This window comes from Saccoglossus kowalevskii, chromosome 14 (assembly GCF_978046115.1).
Source record: "Saccoglossus kowalevskii chromosome 14, keSacKowa6.1, whole genome shotgun sequence".
NCBI lineage: Eukaryota > Metazoa > Hemichordata > Enteropneusta > Harrimaniidae > Saccoglossus > Saccoglossus kowalevskii.
The window spans coordinates 2,443,190-2,464,149 of NC_140654.1; the positions used below are offsets into that span (position 1 = coordinate 2,443,190).

At 35.4% G+C, this 20,960-nt stretch overlaps 1 protein-coding gene and 1 long non-coding RNA gene across 2 annotated transcripts in view; one reads left to right on the forward strand and one right to left on the reverse strand.

Moving 5' to 3' along the window:
* The window catches only part of LOC144353870 (uncharacterized), a 31,790-nt gene that overhangs the window by 9,036 nt on the left and 1,794 nt on the right, over positions 1–20,960 (reverse strand). The gene's annotated exons all lie outside the window — the stretch shown is intronic.
* On the forward strand, positions 1,074–19,149 carry LOC146734363 (uncharacterized). The gene is made up of 16 exons (XM_085508194.1): positions 1,074–1,398; positions 5,182–5,316; positions 5,635–5,745; positions 6,608–6,721; positions 7,377–7,511; positions 7,771–7,896; positions 8,861–8,986; positions 10,028–10,153; positions 10,341–10,466; positions 10,695–10,820; positions 11,186–11,290; positions 11,588–11,698; positions 11,814–11,982; positions 16,043–16,314; positions 16,830–16,963; positions 18,616–19,149. The coding sequence occupies exons 1-16, from the start codon at positions 1,074–1,076 to the stop codon at positions 18,772–18,774; spliced, it is 2,400 nt and encodes a 799-aa protein (XP_085364320.1). The 3' UTR covers positions 18,775–19,149.

Sequence of the window (20,960 nt, forward strand, 5' to 3'; positions counted from 1 at the left end):
GACCACTGGTACGGATGCACATTGATTTATTTTTTCAAGGAATCAATTATTTGCATATTTCAGGAAACCGAATACGCCCATCCATGAATTTCTGAATGCTATGGATGAGATTCTTAATTATTTTGCTGCAAACAATAAAAAATGTGTTATTTTGGGGATCTTAATATTGATGTTAACTTAAATACCAACTCAGTAGCTACATATTTGTCTCTACTAAATAGTTATAATTTTACCCAAACCATTGATACCATGTGCTGATCAAATTGCCACTCTGTGCATAATCCCGGAGCAGTCACTGGAATGGAACTCTTCCCTTTCCTCTTTATGTTAATTTCATTGATTATGAAAAGGTGTTTGATAGCGTTAACCGACCAACACTGTGGAAACTTATGAAACATTATGGGCTACCACACAAAATTACCAATTTTGTAAGGAATTCATACAAGGGATTGTCATGCAGGGTAATTCATGGAGGGCAGCTAACAGATGCATTCAATGTGAAGACAGGAGTAAGACAAGGGTGTCTCCTCTCACCCTTTCTCTTCTTATTGGCCATTGACTGGATTATGAAGTTCTCCACCACTAACAAGAGGAATGAAATCTAGTGGACTCTATGGCAGCAACTGGATGATCTTGATTTTGCAGATGACATCGCCTTGCTCTCACACACTCACAAGCAGATGCAAGAAAAACTGACATCATTAGAGATAAGTCAGGTCGCCTTGGACTAAATGTTAACCAAACAAAGAGCAAGATTTTAGGAATCAATTCCTCAAATCAATCTGCCATCAGGTTGGAAGATAAATCACTGGAAGAGGTTGAAAGCTTTACATATCTGGGAAGTAACGTGGATAAACAAGGTGGGACAGATGCAGATGTAAGAATAAGGATAGGGAAAGCAAGGAGAGCGTTCCATCAGCTAAATAACATATGGCGATCTACAAAACTACCAAGGAACATTAAAATATGCATCTTCAACACTCCTATATGGTGCAGAAACATGGAGAACTACTGTTGCCATTATTAGGAAAATACAGTCCTTCATCAATACTTGTCTTAGGCGTATCCTCAGAATGTTCTGGCCTGAGGTAATTAGTAACCAAGACTTGTGGGAGATTGCTCATCAGCAACCCATTGAGGCAGAGCTCTTGCAGAGACGATGGCGGTGGATTGGCCACACCCTACGGAAACCAATGCCTAATATTACTAGACAAGCATTGACTTGGAATCCTCAAGGAAAAAGGAAGAGGGGAAGGCCTCGTAACTCATGGCGCAGAGACATGGAGGCAGATGTTAAGAAGATGGGCCGCACATGGAAAGAACTGGAGACGCTGGCTCAGGACCGCTCTGCCTGGAGGAACCTGGTTGACGGCCTATGTCCCAGGAGGGGCGATAGGCGTAAATATTAAAAAAAAAATTGATACCGACACAAGAGTAACTGACACCACTTCCACGACCATCTATCACGTGATCACTAATATCACAGATTATTTCCTTTGAGTGTGGCTGTATCCACACGAATATCAGCGACCATTATCCAACTTTTGCTTTTTTTAACCTTCACCATGATCGAAAGCATAAGACATCCTACTACAAATGCGACTTTTCATTTTATAATAAAACAAACTTTTTTCCGATTTGGGGGAATTTATTGCACCCAGTTTACAATAATACTGACACTGATGCCACGTATAATACGTTTATCAATTTATTTCTCATTGTTGATACTGAGCATGTGCCTTTAATCAAAGTCAGTATCAAAGACAACAAAATCCAAAAACCGTGGCTATCAAAGGGTCTTTTAATATTAGCCAAAACTAAACAGAAATTATATTATAGCATGGAAAAGTCGCCAAACAATATTGATATTAGACACAACTATAACAAATATGGGAATCTTTACAGCAAGTTACTTAAGGCTGCTGAAAGGGGTTATCATTATCACAAGTTCTTATCTGCACAGGGTAATAATAGCAAAACATGGAAGGTGATAAACGAAGTGTTAAGCAATAGGTCTAATGCATCATCCCCCGACAAACTCAATGACGATTCCTTTTTTGGAAATATTTTATCAGATAATCATGATATTGCTGAAAAATTTAACAATTTCTTCGTTAATGTTGGCTCTAATTTAGCAACCAAAATTAACACATCTAACAATTACAATATGTATCTTCATGACAAATACCCAGACTCTATTTATTTCGTCACATCACTCATCATGACATATATAAAGAAATCATTCTTTCAGACCCCAGCAAATCTATTGGTTATGATAAAATACATCCCAGGTAATTTATTATTTCTCATTCACTTGAATATATCTTTAACTGTTCCCTATCCCAAGGCAAGTTTCCCGCAGCTCTAAAATTTGCTAAAGTCACCCCTATTTATAAAAAAGGCTCACCCATTGATGTGAATTACAGACCAATTTCCATTCTATCCATCTTTAGTTATAGAAAGTATTGTCAAAAAATAAATATCTGTTTATTTTAATAAATGTAATATTCTTGCTGACACTCAATATGGTTTAGGAGGAAATATAACACAAAACTTGCCCTGGCTAATGTTATTGCTGACATCGTTGATAACATGGACAAAGGGTTTATAACATTTGGTATCTTTATTGACCTGAAAAAAGCTTTTGAAACCATGGGCCATGACATACTGTTTCACAACCCATCATACTGTGGGATAAGAGGCACTCCAATTCATTGGTTTCGCAGCTACCTTCAAGACCGACATCAGACCGTAGATATAAATAGATGTTTTTCAAGTTCTAAATCAGTCAAATATCGGGTACCCCAGGGCTCCTTCTTGGGGCCTATACTTTTTATTATCTATATTATTGATATTCGCAAATCTACTAATGCTTTTAACTTTCACCTATTTGCTGATGATACTAACACTTGAACTCAGAATTGTTAATCTTGACACTTTAACTGCTGATTCCAAAACGTTTCACGGTGGTCTAAGGCTAACAAACTCACAATAAGCACTGGAAAAACTAATTACATGTTTCTTAAAACAGCACACACAAAAATAGCACTAGATGGCACTTTCAAAATAGACAATGCCCAGATAGAGGGCGTTGCTACAGCAACATATCTTGGTGTGACAATTGACTGCACTCTGACTTAGAAAAACTACATTAAAAAGACCATTAAAACAATAAGCCCCACGATTGGTGTTATAGCCCGTATTCGACATTATGTTCCACGCTTTGTCCTTATTCTTTTATACAACACTCTTATACTACCTCATCTATCCTACTGTATTGAGCTCTGGGACAACACATATTCTACCCATCTTGACCTTTTACTATGACTGCAAACGAAATTCATACGATTAATCACCTTTTCTGATTACTACGCACCCTCTGCACATCTTTTTCGTAAACTTGGTATTCTTGATGTTAACAAACTCGCTAAATTTCAGACATGTCTTTTTTTTGAGCTCAAAACAAATCGATTTGTCATTGTGATGATTGATTATATTATTTACTAGTTGATCTCATATAATTAATTCATTATTTTTGTTTGTTTGTTTACTGTAACTTTTATGACGACTTAATTTATTATTTAATATAAAGGGCCATGGACTAGACTAGTCCAAATGAACTAGTTCCATGGTCCTCACCAGTATTTTGTCCTGTACATAAACATGTAAAAATTTTGTTTGTATACTGGTGAAATAAATAAATAAATAAATAAATAAATAAATAAATAAATAAATAATTAAATAAATAAATAAATAAATAAATAAATAAATAAATAAATAAATATTAATTTGAATTCTTGTTAATATCTTGTGAACTAATAGTCCAAATCAGACCAAACTTGGTAGAGACTTGATTTGTCAATATAAGATATGTGCTATGCAATATTTAACTTCAACTAAATTAATGGGCTCATTTGCATATTTGCTGAATATTTGCTTAATATCTTGTGAAGTAATAGTGCAAATGAGACCAAATTTGATATTGACTTACTTGATCAGACAATATACGATATGTGCTATGCAATATTGAGTTTCAACTTAATTTTTGAGCTAATTTGAATAGTTCATAATTTTGAATTTTTGTTAAAATCTTGTGGATTAATAGTCCAATTAAAACCAAACTTTTTATAGACTTACTTTATCTGTCAATGTAAGATATGTGCTGTGCAATATTGAGTTTCAACTAAATTAATGGGCTAATTTGCATATTTAATTAATTTTTAATTTTTGTTAATATCTTGTAACCTAAAATCTGGAAAATTGGAATTTTATTTGATTCCAAGCAAATTAACCTTGGAAGCATGTTGTGGCAACATTTTATTTTTTTATGGCAGTTCTTGTATTTGCTATTTAATATTGACTCAATTAAATTTCCATATTCAATTGATTGTGAATTTTTGTTAAACTTTATGCAAATTTTACCAAATGTAATAGAGATGTCCTAAATGTTAACTTTGACTCACGTACTTTTGATTTTCAACTTAATCTTCCTACCCGATTCCATACATATACATTCAAACTTTATGATTCATCGCCAACTATAATCACATCTGAAAAGTGGGGGCGCTGTCACCTTCAGATAACTTGTTTGTATTTATATCGAGTAATACAAAAACCATCATGTGTTATTTGTTATTTGCATTACATTTCAGAAATACCTCAAATTTACCATGAAGCAATACTATTATTGTATTTTTTCTTCTCTGATACATAATAGCCCACGACAATACCATTTTATCACATAACTCCGCTCCTAACTCCTTTGTGTTCGATATTTCTAGACATTTCTTTTTTTCGATTATATCATCTCATGATTAATGCGGAATTATATGACAGATTTGAATACTTAAAGTCTGCTTTACAAACCTTGAAGAAATGTCTCCATTATTATAACGGATATGATTACTCTGATAGTCATATCCGTTATAATAATGGAGACATTTCTTCAAGGTTTGTAAAGCAGACTTTAAGTATTCAAATCTGTCATATAATAATATTTTGAATATGTCACTTACGACGAGATTTCAATTTCAACGTGACCTATGATTATAAAGCAAGCAATATCATTATTTTATTTCTCTTCATATGTAAGTTAGATGTGTGAGTGGCTATTAACAGAAAATAAAAATAACGTTTGCGCGAGTACATAGCATAACTCACAATAGTATATTTCATTAATAGGACCTCCTACATCTCCCACATGTCTTCCTGGTGAGTTTGTGTGTGATAATGGCCTGTGTCTGCCTCATACCTTGGTGTGTAATAACTATGACGACTGCGGGGACAATTCCGATGAAGATCCGGCGATATGCAATTGTAAGTTTCATGCGTTTATAATATGTTGTGCGTTGGCGGGTAGTTGAATAATACTTGCGCTGCATAGCTCAGTGTTTTAAATATATATGCCTGGGGGGAATGTATGTTTTCTTACGCGGTAATTTGAGCACCAGTCCTAGAGCTAGCTTCTTGATGGAAACAGAGTAGAGTATTGACAAAATAAAAAAAAAACATTTACACCTAAACACAACTTTAATTTATTAGTTGCGGTCCTGTCTTGCAAACTGTATTATTTAAACACACGCATAACACATTTGCCTTATACGTTTACTGAACCCTTTACTGTTCTCACTTCAGATAGGGATTCCTGTTTAACAGATCCGTGCCAACATGGTGTATGTACTGCTATCGTACATGGATACACATGTGACTGTTTCCTGGGATTTACGGGAACGAACTGTGACACCGGTAAGTAGCTGAATTGACTAAACTAAACCCGGTGATTAAGTATTCTTGATTAATACCAATGATGGCTACAATGTTCCAGTTGTTATATACTCAATTTAGTCATGTGACCCATTGTTCAAGTAATTCGCATAATATAATCTTGAATTATATGCTTCAGCTTTGTACAATTATAAATGTTACAACATGTGACCACAGTTTATACAACAGAGTGAGAAAGTGTGCAAAATCAAATCCAATGATATATATAAGCAATGATGCAACATAATAACAAAAAGAATGGAAAGTGGTAAGGAAAGATTATTTAATTGCATCGCCAATGACAAATCACGAACATATAAAGGCGCACACGCAGACTCAAACTCATGGCCACGGCAGAGCGCCTTGTCACTGAAAACAAATTTTATCTCAGTACTTCACATCCCCAAAAATGTCAGCTCTGAAAAGCGTCCAATGAACGTGCCAACAGCAACTAGTTTGTGCATAAGTAGAATCTACAGTGCGAACAACAGCGACATGTGTTCATGATCAATATGACCTACTCAGTTAAGTTTACCCTCGGGGATAAAGTACATGTCCAGCAAAAGTGAGAAAGTGGTATTGACTACAGATAAACTGCCAACATAAAAGCACGTATACATTTAATTTGAACTCACGACCACGGCAGATCGCTTTGAAACTATAAGTGAAAGACGAATCTATTACGTCACAGACAATTACGTTGTTAATTTATGTTAGCAGTGTATTACTGGAACTCTATTTACATATCCTAGATAATGACTGACATTTCATTTGTAACATGATATTAATCAAGTCGAATACTAAAATATTTGAATGGGTTATTTGATTTACATGTGTTATTCAGACGTGAATGAATGCGACTCGAATCCGTGTCAGAACAGCGGTAGGTGTGATGATGGAATAAATATGTACATATGTGAATGTATTCGTGGTTTCACAGGGTTCCATTGTGAGAGGAGTAAGTACGTTTCCTATTTACTAGTACTGGCACATCTTATGGTTTGCTTTCATTTGATTATACTCGCATGTATTATATGGTTTAATGAAGATATTCTCTCATACATTTTCCTTTTATTGCCATGGTAACCGCCGGTAAGACTCATAGTTAAATATTCCGAAGTTTGTCTTTATTTGCACTTATATCGAGTAATACAAAATCTATCATGTGTTGTTATTTGCATTACATTTCAGAAATACCTCAAAGTTACCATATAGCAATACTATTATTTTATTTTTCTTCTCAGATACATATTAGCCCACGACAATACCATTTTATTACATAACTCCGCTCCTAACTCCTTTGTGTTCGACATTCATAGACCTTTCTTTTTTTCGATTATATCATCTCATGATTAATGCGGAATTATATGACAGATTTGAATACTTAAAGTCTGCTTTACAAACCTTGAAGTAATATTTCTATTATTATAACGGATATGACTATCATGGTAATCATATCTAATCATATTCAATTTCAACGTGACCTATGACTATAAAGCAAACAATATCATTATTTTATTTCTCTTCATATGTGTGATGTGTGAGTAGCTATTAACAGAAAATAAAAACCAGTTGCGCGAGTACATAACTCACGATAGTATATTTTTTATTAGGACCTCCTACATCTCCCACATGTCTTCCTGGTGAGTTTGTGTGTGATAATGGCTTGTGTTTGTCTCATACCTTGATGTGTAATAACTATGACGACTGTGGGGACAATTCCGATGAAGATCCGACGTTATGCAATTGTAAGTAGTTCGTTTATATTATTTGCGCGTTGAATAATACTTGCGCTGCATACCTTAGTTTTCTAAATATATGTGTCTGGAGCAAAGTTGATGTTTACCAGCCATGCCTGCATACTACAACCGCGCAACCAATAGCATTCAATTTCAGTTAGACGTCATTGTAGCCTATCACATATACGAGTGAGATCAGTGACCATTACAGATCAGTTGTGAGGGTACATAATACCACGCCCATTGATATACTATGTTTCATTCACAGCACCTTCCACATGTCTTCCCTATGACTTCGTGTGTTCTAATAGTTTATGTCTGCCTCTCAACTGGGTATGTGATGATTATGACGACTGTGGGGATAATTCCGATGAAGATGCTGCGATATGCAATTGTAAGATTATTTAAATCCGTATATTTTCTGTTGCCGTTGGCGGGGATCTAATAATTACCCTTGGACAGTATGTGTTATATTGTGAATATGAATTTAGCTATCCCTGGTTTCAAATCAAATGAATCCCTGGTTTCCAGCTACATATTTTTCTTCTTATTGCCATGGTAATTGCCGGTAGGACACATAGTGGATTGCATCCATTTGTGTTCTATATTTCTAAACCTGTCCTTTTTGCCATTATATCACATCATACGCAATGTGTATATTTAAGTAAGAGTTGAATACTAAAAGTCTGCTTTACAAACCTTGAAGAAATTTCTCCATTATTATAACGGATATGACTATCAAGATATTAATATCTGTTATAATAAGAAAATGAGTAAATATTTTGATTATTACAAAGTACGAAGAGATACCAATTTCAATGTGACCTACGACTATGACGCAAACAATATCATTATTTTATTTCTCTTCATATGTAAGTGACTGGCTATTAACAGAAAATAAAGACCAGGTACCAGAGTACATGACATAACTCACGATAGTATATTTCATTAATAGCACCTCTCACATCTCCCACATGTCTTCCTGGTGAGTTAGTGTGTGATAATGGCCTGTGTTTGTCTCATACCTTGGTGTGTGATAACTATGACGACTGTGGGGACAATTCCGATGAAGATCCGACGTTATGCAATTGTACGTTTCATGCGTTGATATTATGTTACGCGTTGAATAATACTTGCGCTGCATACCTTAGTTTTCTAAATATATGTGTCTGGAGCAAAGGTGATGTTTACCAGCCATGCCTGCATACTACAACCGCGCAACCAATATCATTCAATTTCAGTTAGACGTCAATGTAACCTATCACATATCCGAGTGAGATCAGTGGCGATTACAGATCAGTTGCGAGGGTACAAAAGCATAATACCACGCCCATTGATATACTATGTTTCGTTCACAGCACCTTACACATGTCTTCCCGATGACTTCGTGTGTGCTAATAACTTATGTATGCCTCTCAACTGGGCATGTGATGATTATGACGACTGTGGGGACAATTCCGATGAAGATGCTGCGATATGCAATTGTACGTCCATTTAAATGCGTATATATTCCTTCACTGCTTCCGGCTATATTATAATTGTCCATGAGTAAAATTAATCAATAATTAACTTTGACTGATAAATATTATCTATCACATTAACACTCCTCTTGCATTTGATTCTAATAATTCTAATCTGTCCTAATACTCCCAAAGTAGAAAAACTAACATTAGCAGGCTGAGGTTGCTCCGCCGCTAAGTTGCATTTTTAATTGCAAGTAATACATGACAGAGATGATTAATTCACATCAAAACCACACAACAAAATATGTTTCTAGGATTGGTTCTATAAAGCAATAGAGATTTTGTTTCTTTTTGAGACAAGTACAACAAGTATATTCGTCTATACACAGAATTCAGTTTTCGAAAACCTTCAACGTAACCCGTGGAACATTCAATATCCCTAGTTTTTTCATTATAAATGTGAGTTGGGTCAGTGGGTTTTAAGATCATATGAAGATATATCACCAGACATGTTATGGTATGTTTCATTCACATGACCTCCTGGTATTGGAGTGGTTCGTGTTCGTGATATTTCCTTGCGTTGAGCGGTATATGTTTCGCCATTTTAGGATGTGCGTAGCTGGTGGAGTCACACTTTCTAATTTCGTACACGGACCTGTGTGATTTACCGCTCAGGGGGTGTAAAATACTTTTATATCACTGCTGCTGCATGATACGTGAGAAAAATAATATCTGATTTGGTTTAGTCATTGCACAATAATATTGGGAACTATTAGCTTATTTATGTGAAGTAATACATACAATGTCACGTGTAACCCACATAGTTAATAATAATATAAATAATAATTACATGGTATCGATAACAAGAATAATAAAATAAATAGTGAAACTATACAATAATGAAAAATATAAGTGAATAATAGGCACATTTTAATATTTGGGCAATAATAATTGTTTAATTGATGTTTTTGGATGATCTGCTGCAGAAAATCTAGTTGTTTCATACATGTCTTCTCGGGTACGTAATACCACGTCCACAAATATGCTATGTTTCATTCACAGCACCTTCAACATGTTTCCCCGATGACTTTGTGTGTGCTAATAGTGTATGTCTGCCTCTCAACTGGGTATGTGACAACTACGACGACTGTGGAGACAATTCCGATGAAGATGATGCGATATGCAATCGTAAGTTTATTGAAATTCCTGTGTATGCTGTTGAGGGCTGGTGGCCCGTGGGCTATGTATTGGATCACCATGAGTATATTCTCGTCTGGGATAAAGAGAATGGCCTTAAGAACAACTACACATATTTCATTCGATCTGATGCTAGGCTAAATATTGTGCATATTGTTATGGTATGTTTCTTTGACAGCATCTTCCACGTGTCCTTCCGGTGAGTTTCTGTGTTCTAATGGTCTGTGTCTGCCTTCAAACTGGGTATGTGATGACTATGACGACTGTGGGGACAATTCCGATGAAGTTTCAGCGGAGTGCAATTGTAAGTTTATTAAAAGCATATGTATAACAAAAAAATATTCCGTTGCAGTTAGCAGAATATTATAATAGGCCATGGACAGCATATAGTTATTTTGTGAATATATTTGTCTTCGTCGGATAAAATTAAATAATAATTATCTCAAGTAGAGACTATATAGCATAGGGACATTGAGGATGTATATATATATATAGCATTCATGCCAATTCTAATAATATGTTTAATAAACAGCATCTTCCACGTGTCGACCCGGTGAATTCGTGTGTGATAGCGGGTTGTGTATTCTTCCTAACTGGGCATGTGATGACTATGACGACTGTGGAGACAATTCCGATGAGAATGAAGCGATGTGCAATTGTGAGTTCACTGAAATGCGTATACATGCTATTTTGTCGAGCGGGTAACTTATAATAATTTAGTCCAATATGAGAAACTGACACACATAAATGTAAATATCTAAATTTGAATGTGCGATAATGTGCGGTACATTTACAAAAGTATGGCTACTTAGGTGATCGGTATTTCAGTATTAAAAATTTACAGTTTTTTGTTTGTGTATATGCTATTACGCATTTAATTGGATATAGTCTCATGTTGACTAAGTATTTTGCGACTCACACTGAATGTTATGCACCGCCCCGGGAACGGTATCATCCTTTAATGGTTAATTGTCATTCAAATTAGACTGATTAATTTATTTATGTATCTTGTTCAATATCCAGTGTGCGATTTTCAATTCCGATGCACCGATGGTAGTTGCATAGAAAGCAGTAAACTCTGTGATGGCACTTTTGATTGTAGTGACACCTCCGATGAATACAATTGTAGTAAGTTAATTCAGTCTTCGATCGATACTTTCGCTGTACTGTCTTCGTGCATACGTTGAGGTATCCTCGTAATAACCTCATATTATACATTCTTATTATTTTCTATTAAAAAGTATGATGTATATATTATATATATAATATAATATAATATAATATAATATAATATAATATAATATAATATAATATAATATAATATAATATAATATAATATAATATAATATAATATAATATAATATAATATAATATAATATAATATAATATAATATAATATATTGTCGTATCGTGTGTGTTTTACAGATTCGTGTAACAATGACCAATTCATTTGTGATGACGGTAGTTGCATATCCCTCACATTACAATGTGATGGAAATAACGACTGTGCTGACAACAGTGACGAGACTGTTTGCGGTAAGTGATTACATTATCTCTGATATTGAATTATGTATTTTGTAATATAGGTTATATTTTTTTTCCAGAGTATAATGTTTATAGATGGGTTTGCAATAAAGATATATTTTTTCAGAGTGTGGAACAGTAACTGCGACATTGCCTCGAATCGTTGGCGGTGTGTACTCGATGCTCGGTGAATTGCCATGGCAAGTTTCGTTACTGTCGGGAAGATCCCATTTCTGTGGAGGCACATTAGTTCGCCCACAGTGGATTGTGACTGCTGCCCATTGTATTGTTGACGAGTAAGTATATGTAAATTCTAAATAGTGATTGCCAACTTTAACTTCAAGTTGCATATTCTTCAAAACTCGTATTTTTTCACAAAGATACAATGCAACGTCAACGACGCATGTAAAATAGATTATCACACAAGTGTGGAATACACGCTGCGAGACAACAGCAAGTCTGTGGTAACACGAACAGAAATGTTAGCTACCTGTTTCTACAGTGCCAATGTCACGCAGTTCAGCCAAAGTTTAAACCCTATATAAAATGTGTAACGTGTTTGTTTTAGGTTCTTAGCGTTCGTGGTGGATTAATTTGTTAAAATAAATTAAACAATGATTTTAATTAAAAATCTGCAGTGGTCTACATCAATTCCTAATTTCCAAGTTACTGTACTAGTTTTCTCACGAAATTCGATAGAGGGCGTTCCCAAAGTACCCGGATGACAGCCCGTTCAACGTTCGTGGTGGGGTTGAAATTTGAGCGGCGTCTGCTGCAAGCAATATACTAGTAGTTACTGTTGCCGAAGTCTTATTTTTTTTACAAACGTTTTGCAAGAATTGGTCAAACTGATTAACTGGTATTGTAATGCTAAGGCTGTTCCTCGAGTTCCTTTAAAAAGAAAAAAACAGCGAAATATCCTGAGATGAATGGCGTAACTGTTCATACATTTCTTTCGTCCAAGAAATCAACACTTCGACGCCAGTGGATTCGAATGCTTCCCCGGACCCTGAGTGGACGTCAAACATTTTCCATCCTGTACCAGTATTTTTTGAGTTCAATAACTGGAGACAGCCGTCTTTCAACCGCAGTTATACATAGATTGAAAAACGAAGACTGTCAGCTTCCCGAGACGAGCGCAAACGATAACATTGAGCCGGATTTGATGGAAAATTTGTTGCTTGTCGCTTGTTGCCTATCCCTACATTGTTCTTCTTGTTCATAATCCTTATGATGGCATTTGTTGCGAAGTTGAAATTAAAATTACTACGGAAGGAAAAAACGTGTGTCCATTTATATATTAGCTGCATCTGCTGATCACCTGGTGAATAAAATATTAAATCAAATATACACTACACAGTTACAAACACCAGAAACTATTTTAGAGTTTGATTTAATAATAAACCATGGCTTGTAAGGATTTTCCTTCATGGATCGTTTCCGAATACACTCTGCCATAATGAAAATAAATTCTGTATTCTGCACATGATGAAGGCAAAGTATGAAGGTTTTTTTGCCAAGGTTTTACGTTATACGGAGCTACCAAAGTTATCCTCGACTCGCCGTGTTTTACAGTACGACGACGACTGTTTGACTCTTCGCGATCGTCGGTCTCCAAAAGGCTAACATTTAACTCGTTTGCAAACTCAACAAGTTCAAAAAGTTTAGCTTTACGAACATTGCTGCAAGTTATACCACGATCCTGAAGAAATTTGCGGAGTTCTGGAACTGTTTTGTTTTTCCAATCTATTGATTTACGCATGTAAGAATACAGAACGTCAATCCTCGGGGGCGGAGCTACGTCACAAGACGTTCCACGTTGCTAAGACGCGCACCACTGTACATGTATTTCTGTTATTTAGGACTACGATTACCAAATATTATCTTCTATATATCATAATGTATTTCTATGGGCTCTTTTCGCGCTGCTGTGAAACGCCGGTCGAGCCAGTGAAAATTCGAGAAAACAACACAAACTCAACTTTGAAGTAATCCTGAACAACCAAATTTATATATGTTACACACGTAGGGCTAATCTTGTTACACTGTTCAGGGGAGTCTCAACAACCATCCCAAAGTACCGTTTTCTGCGAGTTTTTGGCCTTTGTTTTCACCGCCAGGGTTACCAAGCGCTGAAAATGCTCGGATGTCCGCCCCCCCCCCCCCCAGGATAACGTCAAACAACCCCACTCAGGCTCGTCATCCGGGTATTTACGATGCGCCCTCTAGCGGAATTCCAAGGAAAACGGGCAACTCGAAAATTAGGAATTATGTAGTGATTAAAATGATTAGAATTATAAACTAGCAGCCTGTCGGCTGATATAGCTCCGCTCCGAAGTCTACCTGTAGTACATATGTAGTATATATAATATCAAAGCAATTAGACTTGCGGTTTGACAAAAATATGACAAAATGACAAAAATATTCATGAAAATTAGAGAATTAAAATATCATCACGAAATGAACAAATCTGAGAGAGGTCCACATATAGTACCTAGATATGTAATATCAAAGCAATAGGACCTGCGGTTTTTAACAAGAAGTCGAAAATATTACTTTTTACCAAAAATGACAAAAATATTCATAAAAATTAGAGAATCAAAGATATCATCACGAAATGAACAAATCTGAGAGAGGTCCACATATAGTACCTAGATATGTAATATCAAAGCAATAGGACCTGCGGTTTTTAACAAGAAGTCGAAAATATCACTTTTTACCAAAAATGACAAAAATATTCATAAAAATTAGAAAATTGAAGATATCATCACAAAATGAACAAATCTAAGAGAGGTCCGCCCAAGGTACCTACATACCAAGTATCAAAGCATTTAGGCTAGCGGTTTTCAAGAAGAAGTCAAAAATAGCATTTTTGACCAAAAATGACAAAAATATCCGCTATAAATAAGATAATTGAACATATCCACACGAAATGAACAAATATGAGAGAGAACCACCCAAGGCATATTCTTAGAAAGTTTCACAGCTATAAAGTTTGAGGTTTTTAAGAACAAGTCGAAAATGTTAAGTTGACGATGGCGGCGGCGACGACGACGACGGCGACGATGACGGCAACGACGACGACGGGCGATGACGGACAATCAGTAATACTATAAGCTCTGCTCGACTTCGTCAACAGCGGAGTTAAAATAACGAATCCAACGGGTCTTGGAGGCTTACGTGTATACCTGTTTCTTTATATTACTGGTTGTTCATTGTGGAGCAGATCTGCACCCAGGCATATTATTAGTCATTTAAATTCTTTTTAGATTTAGCTATCCCTGGTTTCGAATTATATTAATCCCTGGTTTCCAACTACATCTATTGAATTACGAATCATATTAATCCTTGCTTCTAGCTACATCTATTGGTTTAGGAATCAAATTAATCCCTGGTTTCCAGCTACATCTATTGGTTTACAAATCAAACTAATCCCTGGTTTCCAGCTACATCTATTGGTTTACGAATCAAATTAATCCCTGGTTTCCAGCTAGGTATTTAATCAATGTAACTTGACCTAACCACAATTTACTTTTACACAAGGTATGGTCTTAATCCACCACTAGTAATGAGGTTTTCAATAAATGGAACTTGACTTGAGCTAAATTGGATTGTTTTCTTATTCAACTTCAAGTAGCATCTCAGCTTTTTCGACAGTGATCAATGGTAACATCTTTATTATCACCCTCAACATATATAAGTATGCCGTTGACTATTGATTTTGCAGTCTTTACGTTGCCTGTCTTGAGTGCCACAACTAAGCTATTGTTTCTGTAATTGTTATTCATTGTTAATATCGTCTAATTGTCTAATTGTGGCATGAACTTTGGAAAAGGGTTTTCAGTCACTCTGTTGTTAAGTTCATGACTGTATTTTCAGCTCTACCGTAGATTTGTCTAGGTTTCTACTTTCTTTCTATGCACTATGATACAATATATTATTGCAGTATTGATTTTATGTGCTATATTAGAGAAACAAATTGAAGCAATTCATGGCGGCATTTATTCTTACATTAGGTTCGATTCAGTTAGATGGTGAACACCACGACTTTCAGATTAGTTGTTTTTGTTTTCCATCCATGCTCAAATATGAACTCAGCGACTACTTCTCTCTCTGGAATGTAATCGCTAGTATTATAACAATATAACGACTAGCTACGAACGTAATGAACAAAATGGCTGATTTCATAACGTACTCGACTAGTATCAAGTGCCACTGAAGCCCGAAAATGACGTAATCACAATAAACCCATGTAATTTCTGTTAATTCAAATCGTATACATGTTATCCTATTTTTAATACCCTCGGTTATACTTTGATGCAAACTGATCTCTGCATATCCTTGGTTCAATTGTAGAGATGCCAGCAACCTGGAGGTGCACATGGGTGTGACTATGCATGATGACTGGACACAAACAGCAACACGTGTTGTGAAAGGCGTCTCACGTATAATTATGCACAACAGTTACGACGATTCCACTTACGATTACGATATAGCGTTATTAGAACTCAGTTCCATGGTCCAACTCAATGACTATGTACGGCTGGCGTGCTTACCGCCATCAGATATGCATTTCCCCGACGGCAAAGAATGTCTTATTTCTGGATGGGGATGGACGGAGGAGGACGGTGAGTACAAATGACGGCACACTCCATGAGTTATTACTACACAATCGTGTGGTGTTTCAATTAAAATAAAACACATAATGACATTCACCATTAATCAGCATGTGCGACACACTAACAGTGTGATTGAAACCATCCCTTGTATGTCCGAGGCACGATAGCATATTTAAATTGTGTTTCCATTATTGTCTCATAACAAAAAAGGCCGAAAATCGAATCATTCTGGGTGTTATGTGTTTCATTCTGCTCTGTCGGTATGTCTAATTTGAACAAATAGAATTACCACACTTGAGGATAATTTTTGATCAAAACGCAAATAAATACGCATTAATCTTTAATCATGTACCTAATATGAATGCAAGGTAGAAACTGGTGAATCATCTTACCAAGAAACGTCACCGGGCTCTCGATATGGCGTTACGTCCTGAAAAGGCGCAAATGTCGTGCATGGCTTTCCCAATTTAATCGACTGAAATCTTACATACGGAATTGCATAACTGTCATATTTTGTATTACAGGTACAGCGCCGTATGTTTTACAGATGGCCACTGTACCATTGGTAAACCTCACTGAATGTGCCATGCAATTACCGCATACAACCGATAGAATGATGTGTGCAGGGTACACAGAAGGTGGCATTGATACCTGTCAGGTATGCACCCATTATATTATTATATAGAAATATTACACTGTGTTTTGTAATGTATGCATGTTGTCTGCAGTTAACGGCACATTGATGAGTAGATTCAGTAAAATAGCGTGGGGTAACATTGTTATAATAAATATCGTATATGTGGAATATTCAAAATGCGACTGTATTAAACCTTTGACTATATTTGAATATCACGTGGCGTCGCTAGTGTACATTACTAGGCGATAGAGAATCAATCGTTAAATCCAACTTTGAACTGAGAGTTCTTCCAACTTTAGGCGATCAGGAAAAAAATTAATAAAGTTTATCTGTATATATATATATATGATTAATAATTCAAAACAATAAACAAAACAAAAAATAAATAAATAACGAACCAACCAACCAACTAATCAATAAATCGATCATTGAAACATTAAACGGATTGTTGTCGTTTTTAGATGCATTGAAAGCTCATTCCACATTTTGGTTCCCGGGAAATCCAAGGAAAATTTATCGAAATTAGGTGATACGATAAATATGATTTAGTGGAGAATCTAGTGTGTATATATACTCATATATTTATATGGTTTAAGCCATAAAGATGTGTGCTTTGGATGACTTTTTTTGTTATAGTGGTTATTCGATAGGTCATAAAAGTGTTGGTTATAGCGCCATCTAACAGTCATAACAGCAAACGTTGCTGTGTATATTAATTGGTAAAGTACTATGTGTCCACAACTATTTTATTTGGATTTGTTGTGATTTTATTATTGCCTGTTTGAAGATGTCAACACTCAAGGGTTGAAAACCCATAAAACAACAAAACTAATGAAACTTACACAAAAAATCAGAACAGAAAATGATCAGAACAAAAAATATAATCAAAATAGATCGGAAAAACAATCATATATATAAATATATTCATGCATCTTTTGAGTTTAAAAAGAAAACCTTTCGATATTTATAGACGATCATGAGATAAACACAGACAGGCGATAGAGACAATAAACGTGCGTCACAAGACCGCTATTGGTTTATTAATAAAATGGCTGAAGAAGATCAATAACAACGAGATTGTATATGATATCAATAATAAACTCAAGAGGGCACTGCCCAATGTAAATCCAAGCAACTCAATAATATCAAAATAGTAATGTCTGTGTAATGTATGTGCAAGACAGTCTGTCTAACGCTGAGTTGACAACAGAGATGATTGTATTTTGTAGTTGAAATAATGTAAGTTTTCATGTTGATTGAGAAACAATATTAGCATCTAACTTATACGTGCAAATATGAGTGTATAATAATTGAGTGTCCAATGCTCAAATCACGTCATTAAACGGGTGTTGAACAAACATCATATAATTACGTTAAAATGCCAACCCTGTCATTTACGTGATTTTGTTTCAATAATTATCTAGTTTAAATACTTTTGTGCCTGAGCACATACTATCATCCTGACAAAAATCGCATTACATGTTTAGTGACAACTATCCCACATTAATAAAAAAATGTGTTAACCTCTGGACCAACGTTTTACATCAATTCGCTTACCCATGGAGTCTGCGACCACTATGCCACAGTCGATTAATACACATACAATGTACATTACGGTTTTTTTTTAAGTTACTCAATTTTAAACCTAATGCGTCGTTTTATTTTGTTCTCAGGGAGACAGTGGTGGACCCTTGATTTGCAATATGGACAATTTTAAATGGTATTTGGCAGGAGTGGTAAGCTGGGGTAATGGATGTGCTAGGCCACATTCACCCGGTGTATACGCACGAATCACATACTTCAGAGACTGGATTGATAGCTATATAACATAATTCAATTGTTGAATCTTCTCGTGGTAGTGTGTGTGTATGTTTTGCATGCACACTTCATATTGTCATTTAATAACTATGAATGCAAGTGAATTACCGCCATTTATATTCCCAGTATTTTATTGGTCAATTTTTGTCAGCATGATTTCTATATTTACTCTGGAATAATTTACTCAAAATATCCTAGGATGTTATGCAACTTGACAAGAGCTGACCGAAATCTACAGTACATATGTATTGTATATGTATATGTATGTATGTATTTGTGTGTGTTAACAGCTTACTATAAGACAACAGAGTGTTTGGTAACCCTGATATGTCAGTTACGTAATAATATGCACTTTACTTGAAGCAAATAAATTTGAGTTCGTCTGGGTACTATTTGGGGAATTGGTTTTAGTAGTGAGAGTGTGACAAAACCTGTCGACTATTTTAAACTTTGGCATACTGGTGTTTCAACATCGACACATTCAGTCCACCTCAACTGAAATGATAGTGTTTTCAATTAAGTGTATCGTCTTGCGATCCTAAAAATATATTGTATTTGTAGTTATTTTGTCACAACTTGAAACTAATTATGCGAACCACCTAAATAAAGTTATATTTTATATATCTTATGTTTAACAACAAAAAATATGCTAATTTTCATTCAATGTCAGTTGACTGAGTCTCAAGGAATCACAGCATGAATAACAACAGTGGGATGTGATAATTATATAATAATAACACATGTTTGTGAACGTAATCACGATTTGTTGTCTGCCCAAAGGATGGTGGTTATGACCAACAGCCTGAAGGCAGACAACAAATTGTGATATTGCCCGAATGACCATCTTAAGTTAGTAAGATACACCAGGGGGCGGATACAGGATTTTTTTATGGGGGGGGGGGTCCAAACTTTAAAGTCGCCAGACTAAGTTAATGATTTTGTATATTATACAAAAACAAATTGAATAAATTTTTCAACGGGGGCGTCCGGACCTCAAGAACCCGCCCCTAGATCCTCCACTGTATTCCCGTTTTGATGTTTCGGGTATTCTTTATATGAAGCAAAAATGTACGGCAAATCCGCTACTGAAACGTCACAACCGGAATAGCAGCGACGCGTTTTACGCTGTGGGCATTTCTACGCGTCCTACGCCGATGATCACCAAAAACGCTTTAAGCTGATTACAATATGGACGAGTTTCGAGATTCCGGTTGTTTTTCCATGGTAGCCACATCACTAACTTGCGCGCGACAGACGGGAGTCGATTTTAAACCCAGTCGTATGGGATCCTCTTTGCATCAGTGTTCTGTAAGTTTAAAATACTCATGATGTCATACATATCACAGAGATATAAATTTATATTTTGTCCATATTCATTCTTTTTGAGAAATACTACAAATATTTCATTCGTAACCAGTCACTCTATGTGAGAAGTAAAATAATGAACGCATTTGGAATAATCTGCCAAAATTGTTCATTGCCTATTACTAGCAGTAAAATAGTGTCATCGGTGTCTTATTGTTTACCTTTTTGATGTTAATAATTAAAGGCCCATCTCAAATAGCTCACAACTTGCCCTGGTAGATCTTATTTCTATACTACCACTACAATCCGAGATCTGTTCTAGTTCTACTATACAATAAATTAATATTTTCTATCCACACATATTGTATCCAAATTTGGGGAAATACTTATCCCACTTTCTCGGTTACAAAAAACGATTGTTCGACATTCTCCGATTTCCATGCCGACTCTGCACCACTATTCCGATAACTTGGCATCCTTGAACTAAATAAACTTTGTACACTCCACTCTTGCCTTTTCATTTTTTATATACGCTTCGCTCATGATATCACTTTTCTATTTATTACATTTATATAATTTATTTAAAATTCTAGCGCAATGAATTTATTACAGTTATGTAATTTAAATATTAGTAGTAACTTTGTAAAGGCCATGGACGCGATTAGTTCTTCAGAACTATTTTCATGGTCCTCATCAGAGCAGCATGAACACTATCTTTCACTGACCATATTTTTCATTTGATTTAGTTGTATGCATTTGTTGTTATTATTATTATGTCGCGTCTGTTGAAAATATATAACATAGCATCTTTGTGTGATAATCCAAATTTAGCAGATAGTGGTCTTAATCATGGAGGATACGTGTGTCTACAGTTTTTTTTGCAATATTCAGCTCC

Bases quoted from the DNA above. Each gene is read 5' to 3' on its own strand.
- LOC146734363 (XM_085508194.1), top strand. From the start codon at position 1,074: ATGTTCTGGCCTGAGGTAATTAGTAACCAAGACTTGTGGGAGATTGCT. The intron at 6,722-7,376 runs GTAAGTACGTTT...ATTTTTTATTAG, and splicing joins AGGGTTCCATTGTGAGAGGA to GACCTCCTACATCTCCCACA. The intron at 11,983-16,042 runs GTAAGTATATGT...GTTCAATTGTAG, and splicing joins GCCCATTGTATTGTTGACGA to AGATGCCAGCAACCTGGAGG.